General features: G+C 45.9%; 1 protein-coding gene across 1 annotated transcript in view; it reads left to right on the plus strand.

Annotated features, from left to right (window-relative positions):
* LOC139053490 (uncharacterized) overlaps positions 1–26,847 on the plus strand; it is a 206,007-nt gene that overhangs the window by 94,166 nt on the left and 84,994 nt on the right. Inside the window, exon 3 of the mRNA XM_070530476.1 lies at positions 15,044–15,193. Within this exon, the coding sequence (XP_070386577.1) occupies positions 15,044–15,193 (150 nt within the window). The remainder of the gene's footprint in view (positions 1–15,043; positions 15,194–26,847) is intronic.

Raw genomic sequence — 26,847 nt, forward strand, 5'->3', positions numbered from 1 at the left:
AAGTGCAGCAGCGGACACGCCCAGCTCGCGCGTCTCGTTTCCGCCTGTGATTGGTCGGTGCGCCTCGTGACGTCAACTCTAGTAACCGACCGCTGCCGCTACACATGAAGCGCGGTGCCAGGTAGTTTGGTGCTGTTTTTCTGAGATGGTAATGGAAAATTTAGAGAGACTGCGTTTTTCTGAGGAGTTCGGCGTTACTCCCTACATGTACGAGCCGATTACGAAGAGCCGACCTCTCGAAGAAGCAAACGATGCTGGTGCGAGCAGTGCTTTCGACGCGAACGAAAGCAAAGTCTTGGGATCTCCTCGTGTTGGAAATGCTCTTTGGTATGTTTTTTGCAAAGCGATCTAGTGATCTCGCCGATCTTTCGCCGATCTAGTGAGCTCGTTTGAGGTCAAACAACTGTAGTGTTGTGTTCCTGCATGCCTCCTCGTGGAACGTAAGCGGGGATGCGATCGTCGGCATTTGTGCGCTGTCCAAAGCTGTCGGCAATCTACAAAGACGGTTTAAACGCGTGAAAAGCTTCCTGGTTCATGCAGTACGTGTAGTGACCTTCATCTGTTGACTACCACTCACGTTGACTACCACTCACGTTGACTACCACTCACGTTGACTACCACGCACGTTGACTACCACTCTACATACACGCAGACGCACCAACAAAGGAATGCAGGGTCGATCGAAGCAGATTACGATGGCACGCACGCAGAAACAAGCGCGGTCAGGCACGGTCGCGGACGCTGCGAAGGAACGAAACACTAGAGTTGACGTCACAACACCGCGGTTTCCGGTCTCCGCTCCGCTCGCTCACTCAACGGGGGGCGGAGCTACAGCGCAATTTCAACCGACGACTACGTCGCTCCTAATTGAAAAAAAAAAAACCAAAATTTTACCTACATGGTTTATAAGGTTCCCGCATCCGTATATGAGCGTCTTATTGAATTCGACAGACTCTTCAGCTTCCCTGTCTCTTAAGCAGAGCGCGTTCGACGTTCATACACACCTGCACAGGTGTACCACAATACACATGCTGATAAAGCGTTACCCAGAATATGGGCATCTTGCTTTCCTCGGCTCCGTGCGACGGCCAGTCGACGCTTCATCCAGGAAGACAGGAAAGAAGCGGCTGCTTTGACTTATTAAAGAACGAGTCCCCGCTTCCGCAGGCGTATCTTATTTGTGCGCGAGAGAGGCACAGGGAAGTGAAGGTTCGGGGAGACGCTGCAAGAGTGAGCAAGGTTCCACAGAACGTACGCCTGCGAACACATCAAACGGCTGTTCCATGGTCGGACGTAGGCCAGTTTTACGCGCGTACTGTTCTACGCCGTGCACCGGCTGTCGCAAATATTTGGTTCCGTGAACCTTCACTTACCGTGCGAAAAAGGCCTCTCAGGCCGCAGTCATCATCATCATCAGCAGCAGCAGCAACAGCAGCCTATTTTATGACCACTGCAGGACGAAGGCCTCTCCCTGCGATCTCGAATTACCCCTGTCCTGCGGCAACCGACTCCAACTAGCACCAGCAAATTTCCTAATTCCGTCGCACCACCTAGTCTTCTGCCATCCTCTACTGCGCTTCCCTTCTCTTTGTATTCATTCTGTCACCCTAATGGTTCAACGGTTATCTAACCGGCACATTACATGACCTGCCCAGCTCCAAGTTTTCCTCTCGATGTCAATTAGAATATCGTCTATACCCGTGTGCTCTATGTTCCAAGCCGCTCTCTTTCTGTCTCTTAACGTTATGCCTAGCAATCTTCGTTCCATCGCTCATTGCGCGGTCCTTAACTTGTTCTCAAGCTTCCTTATCAGTCTCCAAGTCTTCGCCCCATATGTCAGCACTGGTAAAATGTACTGATTGTACACCGTACTTTTCAATAATAATGGTAAGCTTCCAGTCAGGAGCTGGCAATGTCTGCCGTATGCGATCGAACCCATTTTTATTCGTCTGTGAACTTCCTTCTCATGATCAGGGTTCCGTGTGAGTAATACGTACTCCTTCACAGACTCTAGAGGCCGACTGGCGATCCTGAACTCTTGTTCCTTTGCCCGGCTATTTTTTATTATCTTTGTCTTCTGCATATTAATCTTCAACCACACTCTTACACTCTCTCTGTTAAGGTCTTCAATCATTTGTTGTAACTCGTCTGCATTGTTACTGAATAGAACAATGTCATTGGCAAACGGAATGTTGCTGAGATGTTCGCCGTCGTTCTTTACTCCTAAGCCTTCCCAGTTTAATAGCTTGAATACTTCTAAGCGCGCAGTGAATAGCATTGGAGAGATTGTCTCCCTGTCTGACCCCTTTCTTTATAGGTATCTTCCTGCTTTTCTTGTGTAGAATTAAGGTAGCTGTAGAACCTCTGTAGATATTCTCCAAGGTATTTACGAAAGCGTTCTGTACTCTTTGATTACGTAATGCCTCTATGACTGCTGGTATCTCTACTGAATCTAATGCCTTTTCGTAATCTATGAAAGCCATATAGAGGCTTATGGTACTATGCGGATTTCTCGATAACCTGATTGACGACATGGATGTGATCCATTGTAGAGTATCCCTTCCTAAAGCCAGCCTGTTCCCTTGGTTGACTAAATTCCAGTGTTGCCCTTATTCTATTGGAGATTATTTTGGTAAATATTTTATATAATAATGGGAGTAAGCTAGTGGGCCATAATTTTTCAATTCTTTAACGTCTCCCTTTTTGTGGATTTGTATAATGTTTGCATTCTTCCAGTTTTCTGGGACCCTTGCAATCAATAGACACTTCGTATAAAGAGGCGCCAGTTTTCCAAGCATTACGTCTCCTCCATCTTTCATTAAAGCGTCTGTTATTCCAACTTCTCCTGCCGCTCTTCCTCGTTTCATGTCTTGCAGGGCCCTTCTGACCTCGTCGCTAGTTATAGGAGCAGTTTCTGTATCCTGTTCATTACTGTTTCTAATTGAGGTATCCTGACTTCTCTGGGTACTGTACAGGTCAGTATAGAATTCTTCCGCAGCTTTTACTATATCTTCGAGATTGCTGGGGATATTACCCTGCTTATCTTTCAGTGCATACACCTTGGTTTGTTCTATGCCAAGTTTTCTCGTCACTGATTTCATGCTGCGTCCATTTTTTACTGCTTTCTCAATCTTTCTAACATTATAATTTAAAATATCACTTATTTTCGCCTTGTTGGTCAGTTTTGACAGTTCCATGAATTCTATATGATCTCTTGAGTTGGACACTTTTATTCTTTGTCTATTTTTTACTAGGTCCTTTGTTACTTAGGAGAGCTTACCTACTGGTTGCCTTGGTGCGTTACGTCCCACTTAAATTGCTGCTTCTGAAGCCAGCCTCGTTACAGTTTCATTCATTACCTCTATGTCATCATCGTCATCTCGCTGTTCTATGGCTGCATATTTGTTTGCAAGTACCAGCCTAAATTTGTCTGCTTTTACCGTTACTGCCTCTAAGTTGACCTGTTTTTTCTTGACCAATTTTACTCTTTCTCTGTTCAAATTGAGGTGAATCCTAGCCCTCACTAACCTATGATCACTGCACTTTACTCTACCTATCACTTCTACATCCTGCACTATGCTGGTATTGGAAGAAAGTATGAAATGAATTTCATTTCTTGTTACACCATTAGGGCTTTTCCAGGTACACTTTCTGTTGCAGAAATGACATTTTGCCTCCTCGCCGGCGCGCTGTGGTAGTGATGCGCGGCTACCCGCAATTTGTTCAATAAAATACGACGATTCCCAGAGCCACAGCGCGAATACGTGTTTGTGTCCATAAACTCCAGATAGATCGCAAATGGGTCGTTGTTACGTACATTCTCCAGTGCATTCTTGCAGTGCAGTGAGAATGCGTACCTTTTGTTCGTATCGCCAGACGTCTGGCTCGCAAGTCCGTCTCGGAGCACCAGGAATCCCAAGCAGAGAAAAGCAAGTAGAAGCGAGCGATAAAGGTGACCTTTCTTGAAAAACACAAGAACTGGGCAGCGGCCGGTACCTGTGGTTGATGAGAACAGTTCAGTTGGCCGGGCTGATAAGGCATGTTTATTTTCATTAGGGCCGGTAAAAGCAGCTGATTCGACCTAACGGCCCAGTTTGCGAAGTTCATTATGAACTTATTCCAACATGACTTCGGCAACGGTAATGCGATGAGTCATTGCGATTATATCCTTTTGTTTAGTATTGCTGCGGTGGTTGTTGTGAAAAACATTTAGTGGTCGTACAAAATGTACTAGCAGCTATGCTCGGGACGACCCTGAAGGGGCCGCCCCTAACAAACACTAGGTGGAGTCCCTAGTACGGGACTCCTAGGGTGCCTCGATGCGCGCGCCCTCACGCCGGCGGAGGGGAGCGCGCGCATCGAGGCACCTTAGGGACTCCAGTGGCGGTAGCCGCCACCTGAGCGCGCTCAACTAGGCCCTTCCGGGCCCATAGGTCTGAGCAGCCAAGCAAGGCAGCCTCCCAGTCCTCCCGGGTAGGGTTCGGTAAGGGAGCAAAGCAGGGTTGGATGGGCAAGCCCACGCACGCACCCACGCACACGCACACATACGGGCAACTTCTTAAAGTATGCGATATAGTCGAAAGAAACTTGCTTTTATTGCAACTGTTCGAAAGAGACAACTTCGCTGGAAATCGGGTTGTAAATTCTCACAAGGTCGCACACATCTGCTGCCTTTTTTTCTTCGTGGTTATTACAAGTAATTTATGTTGATTCACTGCCTATAACCTTGACAATAATTTACGTAAGCTAGCGGTACGTTTATGATGTAGACTAAACATCAAGTGCAATTTTTTGTTTAATGGTTAAAATTGTAGCAAAAGCGCATTTTTTATGTGCGCTGTACTGCTACTACTGGGCGGGATCAAGGACCTCTGTGAGGCACTCATTGCCTTTTGTCCATGTATTATCTTGAGATTTTACATAGTTGCAAGAAATAAAGGAAATTGGAATATTTTTTCGGTCCCCCATAGTTCACCACGTCTGATTGATAAATGGGTCTGTCTGTTAAAAATAAGGATAACTGACAAACGCATTTCCAAGCTCTTTCACTAATTGTAATAGTCGTAACAAATAAACAAACACACACAAACAAACAAGCTGATCTCTCTCTCTCTCTCTATATATATATATATATATATATATATATATATATATATATATATATATATATATGAGCTCTAAATTTCGTTTTCTCACGAAACAGTGAAAACACACACATAAGATTTAAAAAGGAAAGCGAACTAGAAATGCGATCCATCTGATTGCGGTCATGCTCGAACACAACTGCAGCGCTCCGTTCGAGCGCGGCCGTGCTTCTGTTCGGCATGCTCGGACTCCGATGCAGCCGGCCGGCGGCTCCGGCGCGTGCGGTCGTGGAGTTCAGGAGAAGGCGACGGTTACGCCACCTGGATTTTCAATAAAAAGTGCCTCAGCTCGGAGCCATAGAGTTTCTCACTATAACGCCTAGAGGGTAATCTGGCGCCACCGTCTATGGGAGTTTCTTAAGGGGGCACCGTGCCGTCATGGGAATGACGGTATATGTGTCTGCGAGGCTCGTGTTGGCTGGTGTTGTAAGAGGCTTCGTCTAAAACGTGGATATGGCTACGCAAATAACGCGTTCTCAAAGTAAAACCTTCATAAAATGTTTCCATTCACGCATATTACATCTTTACTCACCCACTATGCATGACCAAGCGAAGAAAAGCAAGAACAGACGACCAACTGTTTCAAAGCGAGCGCGAACCTTGTCGTCTGTCCTCCAACTTTAGCGGCCCGCTGATACTTTTTACGTAGTACACACAATAACAAGTTCTCATAGTTAAACAAAACATGTTTTCGCGTAATAATAAAGCTAAAACAGCTTTTCACGTGTTGTTCTAGTAGAAAATGAATCATTGTGACAGACGGAACGGTACTTGTTAAGCGCGTCTTCAAGGTGTCCTGTCTCTACGAAAACGATGCCAATCCGAATCCACAATATACCGGCATTCCCATGCATACCACAGCGCAGCAGCGCCAGATTTCCCTCTAGGTAATGTAGTGAGAAACTCTATGCTCGGAGCCATTAGAGTTTCTAAATAAATATCTAGAGGGAAATGTGGCGCTAGTGTCTACGGGGGTTCTCATGAGCGCTGCCTCAACCTACATGGGAATGATGGGAAGTACAGGCTTCGGATTGACTTCGATCTTTAGACTAGTGGCGTTTGCTTGCGGCGCAGTAAACAAAGCTATACTGAAATATTATCGCGTGAAATCTAATTTTATTTCTGTAGTATGTTATATAATGTACAAGACGCTACATAAACTTTGTATGACTTTAAGATGGAAGCATGGTTTACTATGGTTTGTCACCAGGACACATCAGGGTATGCATACTTGTGCGATCCTGTTCCCGATTTAACCCCAAAAAATAATAATTTATTTATTTTTGCAACAGCAATAACAACCGTGCATGTACTTATATAAAAATGCTCATCAAGTATTTATGGAAATAAAAAAAATTACCGACGATTACGTTACTTCCTAATGCGAAATTTGAGCGCAGCAAATAAGCTGTTTCACCTTTTCGATAGATTGAGGCAAAGAAATCGAGCAACACATGTATGCGCTATCACAGAATTTTTTTTTATTTTTCACACGTATTCCTTTAACAAAGACTCCACTAACAGTTCTTGACAGTCATGAAGGAAGCTTTGTGGTCGGAGAAATAGGCTGATATATGTTCGACTTGGTACACCAATGCTTGATTCTCAAAGACGAGATCTATACAAGTGCCTCGCGAGGTTGTCACAGCCGTGGGACGCGTTACGAGCGAGAGGAACGGGATGTTCTCCCGCATTCTCCCACAACCCGAGACTCGCAGGAAGAGGGGGGAGGGGGGCGGCGTGTACACCCAGCGGCAAACGATGGGGGCAGAAGCGCGCGCAGCAAGCGGACAACACGATAAAGGGAGGAGGGAAGAGATAGCAGCGACTGACTGATGCCGCTGACGCCGATAGTGAGTCAACCCCTATCCGCCACACAAGAACAGGGGGGGGGGGGGACCCTTTCCTCCTCTTTCTGCATGGCGGCGACGGTGTTCTATGCAGTCACGTTATCTTGAATCTCTAGCAGCGTCAGCGGCATCCAGCGGTATCAGTCGGTCGCTGCTAGCGCTGGGGGGATGAAAGGGGGGCGGAGCTGGTTACGAGGCCGACGACGACGACGACGCGAAACCCAGGAACGGACGCCAAAGAGCTGCGCTCTAAAATGTTTTATTGTGAGAAAGTGTTGCACCCTTGAGTGGAATGCTACAAGTGTCTGCTACGACGCCTGCTCGCTGCAAACGCGAGTCTTTTCTCGCAGACGACAGGCACTTGCTAACTCTCTCTCGCTCTTTCGAAAGGCTGCGTCGGCTGTCACGATTGCTTAACGCCTTCACATACTTTTAAGCACATCTGCTGCAGTGCTAGCTAGGACGCTAGTGGCCTCCTATGAGTATGCTTCATCATATTTTATATTGACGTACCGCTTGCGAAGCGTTATGGCGTGGCTTTGCACTTACGCATTTTGCGACACTAGACTACAGTCAGGAAGCAGCAACCTTTCCTACCACAAGTAAGTTTGTGTTCTCAAAGACCTAAAACACGCATTTCAATGAGCCCATAAACGAGCAATGCATAATGAAGTCCTCAATAAAATTTGATTGTCAAGCCACTAGAAGTACAACTGTATATGTCTTGTATCAGTAGTGCCTTCTTTTTCCTATTCTGAAGCTTCATAAAGCACGTAACGGTACAGTGCCAACCTAACAAACAAAGGTCCAAACGATCAAAACATGTTCTTTCAACGTTTACGATGCCTCCGCTCTCTCGTCAGGGCTTCGACGCCACATGGCGACACAAGCATCGTTCCAGTCGCTGGCCCAACGCGCTATTGCCACTCCGAGCAACATAACAAAGGCAGAGAGCTTTGCGTTGCACTGTCCCACTGCAGGTTATAGCAATTGCGCTTGGAGCGAAACCAAAACTGCCAAAAAAATGTCTACACTAGTTTGCCAGTCGTCAGAATGCCAATCCGAAGCCTGTACTTCCCATCATTCCCATCATAGAGTTTCCTACAAAATTACTAGAAGGAACTCTGGCGCTAGTTTCTACGTGAGCTACAATGGGAGCGGTTGTCCCAGCATGGGAAGTACATGGATTTGCCTAAACTTCGTCCTTTTTGACTTCAAACGGCTTTGTGACTTAGCAAACGCGTCATATTCAACAGTTTATTGCGTAATAAATAATTAAATAAACATTAAAATCGCCCGACGGCAGGATTCGAACACAGGAACTCAAGTACAGAAGCCTGATATTGAAACCATTAAGCCACGGATGCATGTATCGACAAGCGAATGAAACGCACTTATGAATTTATCGAGGGCATACCAGTGCTTTGAGACGCTTGGTGCGTTTCGATTTGGGCACATAGACAAGCTCAATCGTTGCAATTAATAGCAATTGTACGCGTTCCCGGCGTCTTCTGCACTTCGAAGAATAAAGATTGCGCTGAAATAAACGACAATAAGATTTATATAGCGTAATATACAAAGCCACAAGAACGTCTGAATCCATAAGCACGAAGATCAGACAAATCCATGTACTTCCCATCATTCCCATGGTAGGACAACGACTGCAGCGCCAGAGTTCCCTCTAGTAATTTTTGTAGGAAACTCTATGATTCCCATGATGGTTGAACGATCGCAGCGCCAGATTTGCCTCTAGGTATATTAATATGAAACTCTATGCTCGGAGCCTTCGTTGGACCCACTATCGCGATGTAGTACTCTCACTACTTCTCACGAAGACATCAAAAGTAGACAGCTTCGCGAAGACAGCATCGAAGTCATAGAGTTTCTAAATAAATACCCTAGAGGGAAATGTATGTTTTATAATGTACAACACGCTACATAAACTTTGTATGACTGAGATTGAAGCATGGTTTACTATGGTTTGTCACCAGGACACACCACGGTATGCATACTTTTGCGATTCTGTTCCCGATTTAACGCCAAAGAATAATTATTTATTTATTTTTGCAAAAACAACGGTGCATGTACTTATATAAAAATACTCATCAAGTATTTATGGAAATAAGAATGTTGTATTGTGAGAAAGTGTTGTGCCCTTGAGCGGAATGCTGCAAGTGTCGTCTGCTACGACGCCTGCTTGCTGCAAACGCGAGACTTTTCTCGCAGACGACAGGCACTTGCGAAATCTCTCGCTCTTTCGAAAGGCTGCGTCGGCTGTCACGATTGCTGAACGTCTTCAAGTACTTTTAAGTATATCTGCTACAGTGCTAGCTAGGACTCTAGTGGCCTCCTACGAGTATGCTTCATCATATTTTATATTGACATACCGCTTCCGAAGCGTTATGGCGTGGCTTTGCACTTTCTCATTATGCAGCAGCAAACTACAGTCAGGAAACAGCAACCTTTCCTACCACAAGTCTGTGGTCTCAAAGTCCTATAACACTCATTTCAATGAGCATATAAACGAGCAATGCATAATGAAGCCCTCAATAAAATTTTATTGTCAAGCCACTAGAAGTCCAACTGTATATGTCTTGTATCAGTGGTGCCTTCTTTTTCCTATTCTGAAGTTTCTTAAAGCACGTAACGCTACTGCGCCAACCTAAGACACTTAACAAACCAAGGTCCAAACGCTCAAAACATGTTCTTTCAACGTTTACGATGCCGTCGCTTCCTCGTCAGGGCTTCGACGCCACACCGCGACACAAATATTGTCCCAGACGCTGGCCCAGCGCGCTATTGCCTTTTTGAGCAACATAACAAGGGCAGAGAGCTTTGCGTTGCACTGTCCCACTATAAGTTGTAGCAATTGAGCTTGGAGCGAAACCAAAACTGCCAAAAAAATACTTGTAGACTAGTTCGCCAGTCAATACAATGCCAATCCGAAGCCTGTACTTCCCATCATTCCCGTGATGGTTGAACGATCGCAGCGCCAGATTTCCCTCTAGGTGTACTAATGTGAAACTCTATGATCGAAGTAAAAAACGATGTAGGCTACTTTCCTGACCTAACAAGGTGGCGGCTGAGCAGGTCGCTTGGAAAGCCTACAGGAAGGGGTTCCGCGCACAAGAAAACGTAAACACGCTATCGTACGCCGTTAATATAAGCTGCGTCGTGTTTTTCATTGGTTTGCAGGCGCAAATACTTAAAACACAGAAATTATGTGCGCTTTGCTGAACTTTTTTACTCATCGCCGCGAGGTGGCGTCATGTCGCAGAAGCGTCTTTCAGGTTCCAGACGGCTCGAAACGCGTTCCATTACTTGGCCTCGAAGCTGTCTACGTCTACGTAGACTGCATTGGAACACACCATAGAGTTTCTATGGAACACACACTTTGTTTCAGGTTAAGACATCTGTCTATGTGTCGTCATTTGTATGTGCGAGAAGCGTGTACGGTAGACTTCCTACAAACTAAAAAATATTTATCAGTACTTCTTTAAGAAAGGTAAGTTGCTCTTTTTTCCCTGGGGAATCTAAAATATACCCAACTGTCCTGTGTAGTTGAAGAGAATATATGCTTCGTTGCAATTAAACATGGTCAGTCAACCTGCAGCACTCAAGTTACCTTAACGCACTTTGCGTTTGAATTGTGTTCCCAAGAGGTTGTCAACTCTGAAGGAAGGCAAATACCTGAATCACTTGAATTATTCAATTTCCAAAGTTGGTCTGACTGCGCTATCTGAAGTGCCGTTCGCACCAACTGCGCCAAAGTCTGCTATTTTCGCCTACTTGCACGGTAGTGGAACATTTTTACTAGTTGTGTCAAATGTACGAGTCCAGTAGTGAACATTCAAATAATTCAATTCGCGATTCGATTGTCTGTGATGTTAACTTTTTCGAGTATTTGGTGAAAAACTCGGGCGAGGTTGGTTCCTTGCACGCAGCGTTTCCGCGACGCTTGGTCTGCGTTTGTACGAGGTCCGTCGGGGTCGGACAAAGAAGAAACGGCGTCTAAAGCAGCACACTATATCGTGTGATCTTTTTTAATGGAAACAAAAAAATAAAGGATTTAACCGATGCAATGATGATTTCTTCACTATTCCTTTCAGATGGCGGACACTAAATGGTTGGTAGCCGTAAGCTGGGCTTGGATTGTGTTCCTGCTTTATTGTGGTCCTGCAGGACGCGTTTAGCGCTTTTAGCGGGCGTCCCCCACGTACGGACCTACAGGGAGCACCTGGCGGCCGCTTCGTGGGCCTGCTAGCCGTAAATGTCCGTTCCTAATTTACAAAGATTCGTGAATTAACTGAGTTACTGGTACTTGTTCTGACGCCTGTATTGCAATAGGAATATTGGAGGAAGACGCCAGGGGAGACAAAAGCATGACGCGCTTTTAAAATCGCCATCCGATGATTAGATATTCGCCGATCAAAAAAAAAAAAAAGAAACTTTTGTCACTGTCATACCGAAACTCGGGCGCACGAGGATATGTACACGTGATTTTCCAGCCTCGTTCCCCCCCCCCCCTCCCTTTTTTTTATGTGAACGGGTTGAGCGCCTGGTGCGCCCGTCTTATCTCGCGAAGGTCGTGTCTCGGGGACCTACCGAAGCGTGAGGTAACAACGCGCGATTATGGATTGGACGCTTTTGCAGGTCATCGCTGCGAGCTGCGCTAGGTTATGACGGCGTCAGTAATAAATGCGGGCAGTGCTCCTAGCGCTGTTTGGACGCCCAGGTCGGTATCTCTCGACAAAAGACGAACTTTTCGTTAACGAATGTCTCGCCAACGGATGGCGTTTGTTAAACCTCGTAAATTGCGTTTGCCGCCTGCGGCGGGCTACCCCAATACTGTCTTTGCAACGTTAGCGATAAGACCAGCAATTTAAAGGTTAATTAACTAACCTTTCTTAATTATAAACGGACAGTGACGCCTACTAGTGTGCACTAATAGCGAAGGAAGCATCATTACATTGGTTAAATCATATTTTAAAAAATTATGTTTCCATTAAAAGAGATCACAGTGTATATATACATAGAAAATACCATAACATACATGAAGATAGGGCCGATTAGCCACCGGAATAATGCACGCAGATTGTAGCTGATATGTGTGGTCATGCACACAGATTCATGTATTTGCATACAGATTTTGGAACTTCAGGGGTCATGCACCCCCTTGAGATCTCTGAAAAATGTTGAAAACAGATTCAAGAGCCCTTAAAACTCCTTGAAAATAAATGTGCTCCTTGAATTGCTTGATGGTCTTCGGGGCGACTTTTGAACATTCAAAATAAACTGCATAGGGGCGGGCTGTGCCATGGGCAAAGCCCATTGAAAAGCAATCCTAGATATTTTTATATATTTTTTAAGAGTATCTCAAACAATAGCAATGTGGCATGTCCACAGCCACCAATGACAGGCTTGTTTAAATCACTGTTTCCATCGTGTAGCTAGGCAACGCCACATCAAGCGACCAAGCCTGCCACCATTTTCTTGTTTTGCTAGTTCGTTCACACTGCGACCATCATGGCTCCATTTCCGAGCTCTAGGCTCAAGAAATGTGTAGTGGAAAGTAATAGCAATATTTGGGTGGTCACATCATTCTCAGAATTTGAGCATACACATCTGGAGTCTACCTTGATCCACATGGGAGGGAGAGCGTGCCAGCTGAATGCGTGCCAACTTTTAGGGCGAAGAAAGTCAAAACCGGACACAGAGGCGACTTACACAAATGCACGAGTGCAGCGGCGCCGTCACCCACCACCACCTCGAAACATGCGGCGACGGCTGCCTGTCGCTGGAAGACAGTCGTATCATGTGAGCTATCTTTGCCAGATCTTGTGCGCGCTCCTGTCTGGAGGTGAGACCAGCTTGGGGCGTTCCCTGCTAGAAGATAGCAATCTGAATATACCTACCAAATTTACTTAGAGAGCCCAATTTCGATTACCCAAATATGCTAGAAGTTGCACCCATGTGGCTTTCACGTGACAAGTATCTTTGGTTGAAGTCATACACTATTAACCATCATGCCAGTAGGCGATTGACATTCTTACAATGCGTAGGCCAATTTCAAAAAGTGGCCTGAAAAGCTTGAAGTGTGTGTCCAACTCTGCAGCGGCTTAGCTGCAATTTTTTTGCAGCTGAAAAGGAGATTTTGCCATTTTTCGGTGTATGCATACGAATAAGGTTTGTTTCCACCTTTTTGAATTTTGGTCTTTAGCATCCTTGAGATCCTTGAAATATCCTTGAATTTTGAGTCAAATGCTTTGTATGAACTCTGGATCTTTCTCTCAGCTAGTAATCTTAAGCATGCTCACAAATGAACTTCTATATGTGCTCGTGGTAGTGTGGCCGTCTACGTACACAAATGGCGCTCCAATGGCCATCAAAAGCTTATATGTGTGATCTTGGAGCAGATCATCGATTAGCCACTCATCCGTGCATATTTGCAGCAAGTTTTCTGCAATAGTTTGCGGCCATTAGCACATTGGCCAATGTCAAATTTTCGCCACGGACACATTGCCTAAACTGTTTGGCCTAATGGGTGCTGCTTCGTCAGGTTGGTCAGGCGTCGGCAGCTAAAGTTACACACCGACCCATAGCTGTTCGCAGAGGCTACGCTACACTTGGAAAACCATCAAACCACCTTGCAATGGAAGTGAGTGTATGGCATGGTACTAACGTTGTTCACAACCGCCATCGCCACCTTTGTGACCCACAATATTGTGGCAGCTTGTTCTAGACGCCAATCATAGAAACACCTTATTCTCGTGTCATAGCTTCAAGCATCATTAATAAACGCAACACACATTTTGTGTATTCTGGTAAAGCATGTCAAAGTGCATGTGTAATTTTGAATGCACATAAAACATTTGCCATAACTTTTTGGTTATGGCAAATGGCAAATTATTTCAGCGCAGTTGTAATTTTTTGTCGGTATTACGTCTGGCCACATGGTCTTGTTCTCGCTAGTCTATAAAATGTTATATGATTGTTTGCAAAAGTTTCTTACAAACCCAAATAAAAGTCAATTTGCAACAAACGGTGCGTGGGAAAACAAGCTTAACTTGCTGCTGCTGACTGTTTGCCTTTTGTCTTCCTTTTATGTTGAGCAGCATTTATGGTACTGCAGTAATAACAAGGTGTACCAAATGACTGCACCAAGCTCATAACTGCTGTACAGTTCCAAGTGTTACAAGCAGGCCAATTTTGCTCCTCATAAACTGCTCCAAAAGGCTGGTATGGTGGTTCCTAAACTGCTCCAGAATTTCTGTTTTTATGATTTAAAAGTTACTCTAGATCCTAAACTGGCTGGACTAGTACTGGATTGTTGTGGAAGTGTTTGTGAAATGTGATGGAAGCAACTACTTTACTGGGTGAAACTGCACCCAGGAATGGCACAAAAAACAGTCTGCTTAGTCTTGACTGTGCTGTTTGTGCTTTTGTGCTGACCAGTCTGGTGTTTAGGAAGCAGTATATTTAATTGACTGTGTTAAACAGCTTTCTCCCTCTTTTGTTTATATGCTGAGGTTTCCTCCACACAGAATTCTTTTTTTAATTCTTAAAGCTAAACACCAGGACTTATGCATTCTGCAGCATCAATGCTGCAGAGACATGCTGCTTCCTTGAGTGTCTGGCATAAGAATACAAACTGGTGTCAGCCCTAGGGGAGTGTAGCATGCTAACCATGAAAATGCCAGGGTAAGACTGTCTGTTAGTAGGCAGTGCGTGTGATGGAGAGTATGCATGAATGATGTACACATTGCTCATCTTCCACCTAGATTAGTAGAACTACTACAGTGATTATGTCAATACATGGGGCAGATTATATCACTACATACACAGCAACTGACCCATTTAAAAATGTTATGCAGGACTACATTAGTATATAGCGTGAGTTTATTTTTTCTTGAAGAATTGCTTTTACATTTGAAGCTGTCAGGCATGTGCATGCATTAGTGCTAGTTTACTGTGTGAAAATGCTTTTTGCATCCTTTTTCGATGGTCCACTGTTTTATCTGCACATTTATTGCATATTTTCCTTGGCAGGTTTCCCACCACCAGGCGGGAAGCCACCACCCCTGCAACCAGCTGCTACAAAGCCGAGCCACACAAGCTTGGCACTTAGTGCTACCCGCACCTCAAGTTTTGCAGCTGCACTACGCAAGCTGGCAAAACAAGCAGTTGACCCTGTCCTTGGTAAGGCAATTTTTCAAATTCTCTTATTTTATGGGTCAGTCTTCATGTTGTTCACATTGTTTTACAACATTTGAAAATAAGTCTTGCTTGAGGGGCTTGAGAATTTATTTACTGATGATTATGTTTAAAATGATTGAAATTCACATCATTGTCATTCCGTTACAGTTTCAGTATTAGTTTAAGTAGAAATAGATGTGTGAGGTTTTGGCTTATAACATCCTGCTTCCTTCTCATTTCATTTGTTGTTTTGGGGTTCACTGTAATGTTTACATCCAGAGCTAATTACTGGGTGCTAAACTTAGCCAGCTTGACAAAAATAGTGCCAGGGTGTGGGCTGCATCCCCTTGCCATTTTATAGTGAATAGCTTTTTTTGGCTACTGTTTTGCTTGGTTTGGCACCAGCGGCTGGCTACCTTCCCAGAGGGAAAGGGCAGTGCATGAGCGTCGGAGGTCGGAAGAGGACAAAGTGTTCACTGTTTGGTTCCTCAATAGGTTACGCCAGCACCTCTGTCGCTCTCAGAGATGCAGGCACTGGCATCATAGAAGGGAGAAGCTAGTGATGGGAAAGGAGTGTTACTAGCTGCATTTGTCACTGAATGCTTAATAGCTCTTTAAGATATACATGCTCTTGCAGGAGAGCTTTTTGGAGTCTGAAGGTGTAGATGCTTGGTCCATGCTGTCTATGTGTCGCAGTTCTCTGCCTACAGAAAATTAGTGTAGTCAACGCCCATCGACAGCAGGCTCGGCTATTCACTTAGGCAATCATCTTCAGTGGTTTCTGCCGGGATTTTTAATTAATTCGTCTCTTCAATATCAACCTTCTTTTCCAAGTGAAAAATCTTTGTGCTTGTGTGAAGTTCAGGCTTAGAGCATTATTCAATAAAGAACCTGTCAGTGTCTTCATTGTCTAAAGTAGGGGTCTCGAAATTACAGCCCGCGAGCTGGATTCGACTCGTGGAGGCCTGGCAACTGGCTTGCAGCCAGCGCAGGTCCTTCTGATGATGGCTAGCCCACAGGCTGTTCCTTCACCTTAGAGTGGGCCTTCTCCCCAAAAGCTTACATTGTTGCATTGGTGTCTGGCATCTGGTTTCATTGCAGTTACCAGATCACACCACCTGATTAAGGGGGGAAGTGGGTCTTAAAAATTTTTTTCTTATTTTTGGGTGAATCTTTAATAAACTCCACTGTCTGGGGTAATTTTTTGTGCTGATTTCAGATCTGTAATTAGATTTTTGATAGCTGTAGCAGTTCAAAAAATATTGAGGTCTGAAGTCAAATTAATTTCAAACTCGTTACGGGGCTTTTTGATGATTCCGTCTTGCCAAACCAAAAACTAAATGCATGACACCATTGCTAAAGACCTACTGTAGGGGGTGATGCTATTTTTATTCATTTGGAAGCATTTTGCGGACAAGAAAACAATCTTGCATTTATTATTAAATTTTTTTTCTAATTAGCAGCGAGTACTATACCTGAATGTAATTTTCATGACGGTGCAAGAGTAATAAAAATAGCATCACCCCGCAGATCATTTCAATTCGAATAAAATGATACCACCCTTGTCATTTTTGGCCAAAGACAACCCAGAAAAAACACCCGTAAGGCGGAGTACAGTGTGCAAAAACATCGAACTGAAATAAACGCATTTGAAGTTTCAAACAAATGTAGCTTTTGCTGAAGTGTATCTACAGCAATACAAATGGCACCATATTGAAGCTCTATGTTTTTTAAGAATGGCCATACTAAATGTGTGACTGCACACTCTCAAAATAATAGCATACTGGCCACTGAACTAGCACAAGAAACTTTATTAGGCACCATGCTCTACAAAGAGCATGGTGCCTGGGTTTCAAACCGAAGTGTACAACTCTGTGGGCATGAATATAGTTCCAGTGTTGTACATGCAGGCTGTCTGATTGATAGCAGTCTCCATTATAATCAGTGAGGCATTTTTTCATTTGGTATAATTGACCATGTTACTGAATGAAGGCTCTGAGTGTAAGCAGCCTTCCAAGTCATCTTCACCTGACAGTGGAACTTAGGATCAGAGAGGCAGTGATAGATATGCAGCTGCTAGGTGCTTTCCAGAATTTTACTTTTGTATGATGCCTCGATCACTTTTGCAGCCAGGCGTGTGCCAGCCCAAGGGGCCTAGTGAACAGAGCTCATGACGAGGTTCTCTTTATGAAGGGGTGGTATGATAGATATTGTTACGAGCTATCGTGACAATATGATAATAGAGTGAACGCGCAATGTGTTTGGTTGCGAGTCCGAAGTGCCGATGTGCGAAATGCACAGCCGCAGATACAAGGAGCCGACGCGCGATGTGCGTAGCCGCGCAGTTCAAGGTGCCGACGCGCGAAATGCCTAGTCGCGGGCTCGAGGAGTCGACCCTCGACGCGCTTATTTGGGCAGCCCGAGGTGCCGACGCTCGGAATGCCTAGTAGCAGGCTCGAGGAGTCGACCCTCGATGCGCTTATTCGGGCAGCCCGAGGTGCCGACCCGCGAAATGCCTAGTCGCGGGCTCAAGGAGTCGACCCTCGATGCGCTTATTCGCGCAGTCGGGGGCGCCGATGCACAAAATGATTAGGTGACGGTCCGAGAAGTCCGCGCGCGATGTGCATGATCGCCGAGTCGGAGACTCCCTATGCGCGAAATGTTTAGCTGCGTTTCCGAGGATTGCGTGCGCGATACGAATTTGTCACGAATTCGAAACACCGAGTGCTGAAAGGCTTAGCCGCATGTCCGAGGATTCCGCGCGTGAATGTTGGTTGCGATGTCCGCGTCGCCGATGCTCGGAATGCTTAGCCGCGAGTCTGAAACGTTTACAAGTGCAGGGATCGGCCACGCTACTGCGATGTCCGCGTAGCGCCCGTTTTGACACGTCGAGATTACGGCGAGTGGAGACGTCGAACTCGCGAGGTGCAAAGAGCCGAGCAGACGACGCGAGCGCCGGACCAATGGCGAACCGCGATGGACCAATGGCGAACCGCGCTGGAGTCACGTGGCAGGCGCGGCCAATCGCAGACTCCGGCACGACCTTCAATCATTTGCTTTTTGTGCGCTTGTTTCTGTATGGAGGAGATCGCTGAAGCGGCAAATTTGAAGACGGAGAAATGCGCTTTCCAACGAGACCAAGATGGCGGCGCTCGGTCGCGCCGTTCCGGAGATATCGTAGCGTGGAAAACGCTGTTCTTTCTTGATTTCCGCAAGATTTTTCGCCACCTTGGCTGATAAAACGAATCATTTAGAGCACTTCTAAGTGGTTTACAGTGATGATATTTGGGTATCAGATAGAAAAGGGGTTATAGAAACTGAAAATGTGATTTTCAAAAAATCGATTTTTTGGCCATTTTTCGCGATTTAAAACCCGCGTCCCCCCTTAAGAAAAATGCTAACGAATTAGTAGCCTCCTGTGACCATTACGTGAGGAGCATCCGATGCACCAATTGACTGATCCCAGCCACCATGCTAGAACATGCACCAAAGCTTTCGTGGCATCGTTTACTTTGACATTCATATTTGATGATTTCTACATAATTTTTCATCAGTTGTGAACAGATTTTCTGTCATTCAAAACACCCAAATGTGCTGCAGGGGTTATTTCTGATTAAAAAATATAGCAATAGTCCTCATTTCTTCCTGCATACATGTTTCACATGTGGCGGTAAGCTGCCAAATCATGACTGTTAGGTTACTGCTATTCTTGAAAAGAAAACTTGGCTCAGTTTGTAACTAGCTCAGTCGTGATGAATTTTTATACCAAGGTAATCCGGTCAACTGCGCAAGAAAATTAGCTTTGTGGGCCATGTGAAAATGCTTGTGCACACTTGAAGGTGTCGCATGGTGCAACTTGTCTTAAATAGCAATGTTCTCCAATACATCAATGATTATTGTTTACAAAAAGGCATACCAGTGAAATATAGCAATTAAACCTGCATGGCTGCAATCACATAAGTATCCAAAGGAAAAATGGGATGACTTTTCAAATGAAGCGTCTCAGAGCATTTTGAAGTCTCATTTTATGAAGTAAGCCTATACCACAGAAACAGTAGTGAGGGGTGTTGTGTAATGCACACAAACAATTTCGCAGTCATATTGAATTGGCATTGTTCATTAATATTATTTTAGCTGCAATCCCTCATATGTAGGCTAAACAGGTGTTTGTACCGTTTGGATAATAATAATAATCATCATCAGCCTGGTTACGCCCACTGCAGGGCAAAGGCTTCTCTCATATTTCTCCAATTACCCCGGTCCTGTACTAATTGTGGCAATGTTATCCCTGCAAACTTCTTAATCTCATCCGCCCATCTAACTTTCTGCCGCCCCCTGCTATGCTTCCCTTCCCTTGGAATCCAGTCCGTAACCCTTAATGACCATCGGTTATCTTCCCTCCTCTTTACATGTCCTGCCCATGCCCATTTCTTTTTCTTGATTTCAGCTAAGATGTCATTAACTCGCGCTTGTTCCCTCACCCAATCTGCTCTTTTCTTACCCCTTAACGTTACACCTATCATTCTTCTTTCCATAGCTTGTTGCGTTGTCCTCAATTTAAGTAGAACCCTTTTCGTAAGCATCCAGGTTTCTGCCCCATACGCGAGTACTGGTAAGACACAGTTGTTATACACTTTTCTCTTGTGGGATAATGGCAACCTGCTGTTCATGATCTGAGAATGCCAGCCAAACGCACCCCAGCCCATTCTTATTCTTCTGAATATTTCAGTCTCGTATGATTCGGATCTGCGGTCACTACCTGTCCTAATTAAGTAGCTGTATTCCTTTACCACTTCCAGTGCCTCGCTACCTATCGTAAACCGCTGTTCTCTTCCGAGACTGTTAAACATTACTTTAGTTTTCTGCAGATTAATTTTTAGACCCACCCTTCTGCTTTGCCTGTCCAGGTCAGTGAGCATGCATTACAATTGGTCCCCTGAGTTACTAAGCAAGGCAATATCATCAGCGAATCGCAAGTTACTAAGGTATTCTCCATTAACTCTTATCCGCAATTCTTCCCAATCCAGGTCTCTGAATACCTCCTGTAAACACGCTGTGAATAGCATTGGAGAGATCGTATTTCCCTGCCTGACGCCTTTCTTTATTGGGATTTTGTTGCTTTCTTTATGGAGGACTACGGTGGCTGTGAAGCCGCTATAGATATCTTTCAGTATATTATATACGGCTCGTCTACACCCTGATTCCGTAATGCCTCCATGACTGCTGAGGTTTTGACTGAATCAAACGTTTTCTCGTAATCAATGAAAGCTACCGTATTTACTCGCATAATGATCGCACTTTTTTTGTCAGAAAAATTGACGCAAATTCAGGGGTGCGATCATTACGCGGGTTAAATTTCCCGCGAAAAAAAAAAATTTTTTTTCGTACCGCGTTTGCTGCGAGATGTGAGATTGCGGGTGCGGGACACCAAAACATAAATGGTGGCTGGCGGAGCAAGCCGAACGCGCCGAACGCGATGTTTTTTTCTTCTCGTGAGTACATTACGTGCATTGAAACACTTTCTTCCGTATCAGTGATGAATAATATCGTTAATATCGGCAAGTTTGCGGCAATAACGTAGCCATGTCCATTTTGAGGGGACAGAAACAGGTGGGCGCGCTTAGCAGCCAGTGACATATAAACACATGACGGGCATGCTGCGGAAACTGCGGCATCTGTCTTCACTACTATGCTAATACGGCACGTTTCCGCTAAGGGTGGGCGAATATCTTAGCTGTGTTACAAGCGTCGGCGTATGAATAGGGTACACTTTTAACGTATCAGAGTAAACGTGGCTAATATCATTGCCGCGCGCGATTTGTTGCGTGCTCACGAGTGCAAAAGCAGATGAAAAGAATCGAAATGGGCCTTTATTGTTTTTGTTGACATCAGCCATTATAAAGCCAACCCATAATAAAGGCAAGTTTGGTTGTACCTCATGTTGTCATAGAAGTGCGGAAAGTGATGAAAGTAATGAAATGAGGCATCTACTTAAGAATGTTTAGTGCGTGCAGGCCGCTTGGCTTGTCTTACAAGAGTCGTTCGCGTAGCATTCGACAGGTGGTAAGCACGGTCATTATTCGCTAGACTTAGCACACGACATATCGCTGCGACAAGTTCGGGGCACGATCATTACGCGGGAAATAAAAAAAAATCGAATTTTGACGACAAAATTTAGGGGTGCGATCATTACGTGAGTGCGATCATTATGCGAGTAAATACGGTATATATAAGGGTTGGTTATATTCCGCACATTTCTCTATCACCTGATTGATAGTGTGAATATGCTCTATTGTTGAGTAGCCTTTACGGAATCCTGCCTGGTCCTTTGGTTGACAGAAGTGTAAGGTGTTCCTGATTATATTTGCAATTACCTTAGTAAATAGTTTGTAGGCAACAGACAGTAAGCTGATGATCGGTCTATAATTTTTCAAGTCTTTGGCGTCCCCTTTCTTATGGATTAGGATTATGTTAGCGTTCTTCCAAGATTCCGGTACGCTCGAAGTCATAAGGCATTGCGTATACAGGGTGGCCAGTTTTTCTAGAACAATCTGCCCACCATCCTTCAACAAATATGCTGTTACCTGATCCTCCCCAACTACCTTCCCCCTTTCCATAGTTCCCAAGGCTTTCTTTACTTCTTCTTCTTCAAATTCCTCTAGACTATTCTCTTTTCCATTATCGTCGTGGGTGCTACTGGTACTGTATAAATCTCTATAGAACTCCTCAGCCACTTGAACGATCTCATCCATATTAGTAATGATATTGCCGGCTTTGTCTCTTAACGCATACATCTGATTCTTGCCAATTCCTAGTTTCTTCTTCACTGTTTTTAGGCTTCCTCCGTTCCTGAGAGCATGTTCAATTCTATCCATATTATACTTCCTTATGTCAGCTGTCTTACGCTTGTTGATTAACTTCGAGAGTTCTGCCAGTTCTATTCTAGCTGTAGGGTTAGAGGCTTTCATATATTGGCGTTTCATGATCAGATCTTTCGTCTCCTGCGATAGTTTACTGGTATCCTGCCTAACGGAGTTACCACCGACTTCCATTGCACACTCCTTAATGATGCCCACAAGATTGTCGTTCATAGCTTCAACACTAAGGCCCTCTTCCTGAGTTAAGGCCGAATACCTGTTCTGTAGCTTGATCCGGAATTTCTCCATTTTCCCTCTTACCGCTAACTCATTGATCGGCTTCTTATGTACCCGTTTCTTCCGTTCCATCCTCAAGTCTAGGCTAGTTCGAGTTCTTACTATCCTATGGTCACTGCAGCGCACGTTGCCGAGCATGTACACATCTTGTATGATGCCAGGGTTAGCGCAGAGTATAAAGTCTATTTCATTTCTAGTCTCGCCATTCGGGCTCCTCCACGTCCACTTTCGGCTATCCCTCTTGCGGAAGAAGGTATTCATTATCCGCAAAATATTCTGTTCTGCAAACTCTAGTAATAATTCTCCCCTGCTATTCCTAGAGCCTCTGCCATATTCCCCCTCTGACTTGTCTCCAGCCTGCTTCTTGCCTACCCTGGCATTGAAGTCGGCCATCAGTATGCTGTATTTCGTTTTGACTTTACCCATCGCCGATTCCACGTCTTCATAGAAGCTTTCGACTTCCTGGTCATCATGACTGGATGTAAGGGCGTAGACCTGTATGACCTTCAATTTGTACCTCTTATTAAGTTTCACAACAAGACCTGCCACCCTCTCTTTAATACTATAGAATTCCTGTATGTTACCAGCTATATCCTTATTAATCAGGAATCCGACTCCTAGTTCTCGTCTCTCCGCTAAGCCCCGGTAGCACAAGACGTGCCCGCTTTTCAGCACTGTATATGCTTCTTTCGTCCTCCTAACTTCACTGAGCCCTATTATATCTCATTTACTGCCCTCTAATTCCTCCAGTAGCAGTGCTAGACTCGCCTCACTAGATAAATGGTCTAGCGTCAAGATAGATAGATAGATAGATAAACTTTATAAAAAGAATAATCAGAAAACCGCTAATGGTCGGGGCCCTTAGTCCAGGGCTCCGCTGGCTCTTGCCATCTTCTCAGCTCTCTTTATTAGCTTGAGCTGGTCGTCGAGGGCCGAGCTGGACAGCAGTGCCTCCCATTGCTCCCTCGTGGTGTTCGTGTCTAGGTGTTCTATGTTTTGTAGTGTGCACTCCCACGTAATGTGGTATAGGGTTGGCGTGGCCCCACACCATGGGCATTCGTCCCTGTAGGCTGTGGGGTGTATCCGATGTAATATGTGTAGGTTCGTGTAAGTGCCTGTCTGGAGCCTACGCCAGGCAGCGGCATCTTCTGTCTTTAGATTTTGATGGGGTGGTGGATATCGCAAGCGACGCCCTCTGTGGTAGTTAACGATGGCTGAATACTCGAGGTCGACAGGGTCCGGGTCTTCTGCAGCCGGCGTGATGAGTGCTTGGTTATGTATGAATTCTCGAGCTGCTCTGTCGGCCTGCAGGTTGCCCGTGATGCCAGTGTGGCCCGGTATCCAGATGATGGTTTGGGTGGTGAAGTCCTCAGGGTCCTCCTTAAAGGGACACTAAAGGTTACTATTAAGTCAACGTGGACTGTTGAAATACCATCACAGAAACCTCGAAACGCTTGTTTCGTGCCAAGGAGAGACTTATTTTGAGAGAAAATGCGTTCTGAAGCGTCCGCGTACCTCTAGCGCAGTTCAAATAGCCCGCCCTCCGATCGAGGAGTGCTGACATCATGGTCTCATAGTGACGTTGCGCCATCGGTGAGTAGAACGGCGTCCGCAGACGGTGCTACGGCTTTTCTGTGCAAAACGCAAACACGCGGCCAGAAACAGAGCCAAGACAGAGCCGACAGCAGAGCGAAAGCGGGAGTATGGTGGCTAGCGGAAGGAGAAGCGAATTACGTCCCACGGCACACGGAGAGTCCGTTTTCGTTAAAATATAGGCTGCGGCGAGCTCGCAGCGTGGTTGGCGTGGTCTGTGAGAAGTGACGAGCCTTTTCGCACTCGCAACAGGGCATAAAAAAGTGCGATAACGAAAGTACTGAAACTCCGAAGCATGCACGGCGCAGAGTCGAGCGCGCAGAGTCGAGCGAAAACGAAACCTTTCGAACACCCATATTACTGAAGGGTAACGTCAAAATGTTATTTTTTCTTAGAATCGAATAGACGTAGACAAGCAGCATTTTTTCCCGTCTTATAATCGAATGAAATGATATTTTTAATACGAGTAGTTGAGTATTAGTAACACAAATTATGAGGAGTCCTTTCGTCATCGGGCTAGTACCGGAATGTCGCTGGGGGGTCTCAAATCGTGTCATGCATTTACCTCAATTTCTCGGTTACTAAAGCTCTGTTCGCGATTAAATTGACGCCTTAGACGTTCTAGAACATTGCTCTACCACTTTAACTTGAGTTTCTGGTAACCTGTAGTGTCCTTTTAAGTATTCGGGCTAGGATTTGTGCAGCAGGTCTTCCAATTCTTCCGTGTAGGAAGTTGCGGCAGGCCTGCTGGGAATCCGTGAGGATTGTCAGTGGTTGGTTTGCGTGTAGGCCCTCGCGGATGGCTAACGCGATGGCCATCTCTTCGGCTTCCGTGATCGTGCAGGGGCGGGTCGATGCAGCGGAGGTAACGTGGCCTCGGTGGTCGCATGCCACTTCCACTGCGCCCTTGTTGTTCGTCCCATACATGGCGGCGTCCGTAAAACGGGCCGTGGTATTGAACCTGAACGCTTTCTCCATGTACTGGGCCCTTGCTCTCCTCCTGCCGGAGTGTAGGTTAGGGTCCATGTTGCGTGGTATCGGGGCAACGTGAAACCTGTCCTGGACGTGACGAGGTATTAAGCAGGTTTCTTGGGTTCGTGTTGTTATTGCTGGGAACCCCAAGGTTTGTAGGACCTGCCGGCCCGTGTGAGTCCGCGCTAGTCTCTGTTGTTGCGAGACGTAATGGGCTTCTGTCAGTTCACTGAGGGTGTTGTGCAACCCTAGCGCCAATAATTTTTCAGTCGATGTACTCATCGGCAGGCGGAGAGTGGTCTTGAATGCTATCCTCAAAAGTGTGTCGGCCTGCTTCGTCTCGGACTGTGTGAGGTGGTAGTAAGGCAGGCTGTATGTGATTCTGCTCACCACCAGACTACTGACCAGTCGGAGGGTGTCCCTTTCCTTCATTCCTCTGTTCTTGGATGTTACGTGGGAGATCATGCGTGATATCGCCTTGACACTGGTTTTGAGGAGTGTAAGGGTGTGTGTAGCGCGCTGGTTGGACTGCAACCACATACCCAGCACCCTCAGCAATGGCTTCTCTGGTATGAGGCCCCCGTTGAGGCGTACCTCGAGTCTTCTTGTTGGGTCTGTGGGGACTGCGTTGTTACCCCGGCCTCGCCAGACTCGTAGGAGCTCAGATTTTTCGGGCGAGCATTGTAGTCCCCGTTGGCTGACGTATTCTTGGATTAGATTTGCTGCAGTTTGCAGGCGTTCTTCTTTTTCAGCGAGGGACCCTGTTGGGGTCCAGAGTGTTATATCGTCTGCGTAGATTGCGTGCCGCAGACCTGCTACCTCCTGAAGTTTGCTTGCGAGGCCGATCATGGCGACGTTGAACAGCGTGGGAGAGATGACAGCACCTTGTGGTGTTCCCTTGTTGGGAGGGTGGTACACTGGGGTCTGGATGTCTCCCATCTTCAGCTCCGCCGTGCGGTGGCTCGGGAAGCTCTGAACATACTTGTACGTTCGCACGCCGCAGTTGGTGTTGGCCAGCCCTTCTAGGATTCCTTGGTGGCTGACGTCATCAAAAGCCCCTTTGATGTCGATTGCTAGGAGGACGTGTTCGCCGCAGCGGGAAACGTTGCTGAGGACTTCTTCCTTGATTTGGAGTAGCACATCTTGTGTGGACAGGCCTGCGCGGAAACCGAACATGGTGTCCGGCAGGTGTTTGTTTTCTTCCAAGTGTCTCTGTAGTCTCATGTTTATAATTTTTTCGTACACCTTGCCGAGGCAGGACGTGAGCAATATGGGTCTGAGGTTTTCAATTGCCAATTTCTTGCCCGGTTTGGGGATCATGATTATTCGTGCGTGTTTCCACATCGCCGGTACCGTACCTTGTTCCCAGTGTTTGTTGAGAAAGGCCATGAGCACGGAGATAGACTTGTCGCTCAGGTTTCTGATCATCGAATTTGTGATCTGGTCTGTGCCCGCTGCTGTGTTACGGGTGGTGGCTGCGATGACCGCTCTCATTTCATTTTCGGTGATAGGTTCGTCCATTAGCGGGTTGGGTTGTCCTGTGTAGGGTGTTCTACATGGTTGTGTGGGAGTGGGATCTCCATAGCACTTGGTCTTGATGGCATCGATGAGGTCTTGTTGGCTGCCTGGGTAGGTGTGTAGTAACCGTTCCAGAGCCCTGTGTCCTTCTCCTTTGGTTTTGGTGGGGTCCAGGATGGCTTTGAGGATGTGCCAGGTCTTGGCCGTGTCCAGCGTGCCACCGAAGGAGTCACAGAATCTATACCAGTTCGCGGAAGCGAGTTGCATGGCATATTCCTCTGCTTCCGCTGTTATTTGTGCTATGCGCGTCTTCAGTTTCCTGTTATATTTCTGTTTTTTCCAGCGGCGGGTAAGGCCCCGTTTCGCATCCCTCAGGTGTAGTAAGTGGGGATCCACCTCTGGGGTCTCTTCCGTTCTGGC

Source organism: Dermacentor albipictus, chromosome 1 (assembly GCF_038994185.2).
Source record: "Dermacentor albipictus isolate Rhodes 1998 colony chromosome 1, USDA_Dalb.pri_finalv2, whole genome shotgun sequence".
In the NCBI taxonomy this organism is placed as follows: Eukaryota; Metazoa; Arthropoda; class Arachnida; order Ixodida; family Ixodidae; genus Dermacentor; species Dermacentor albipictus.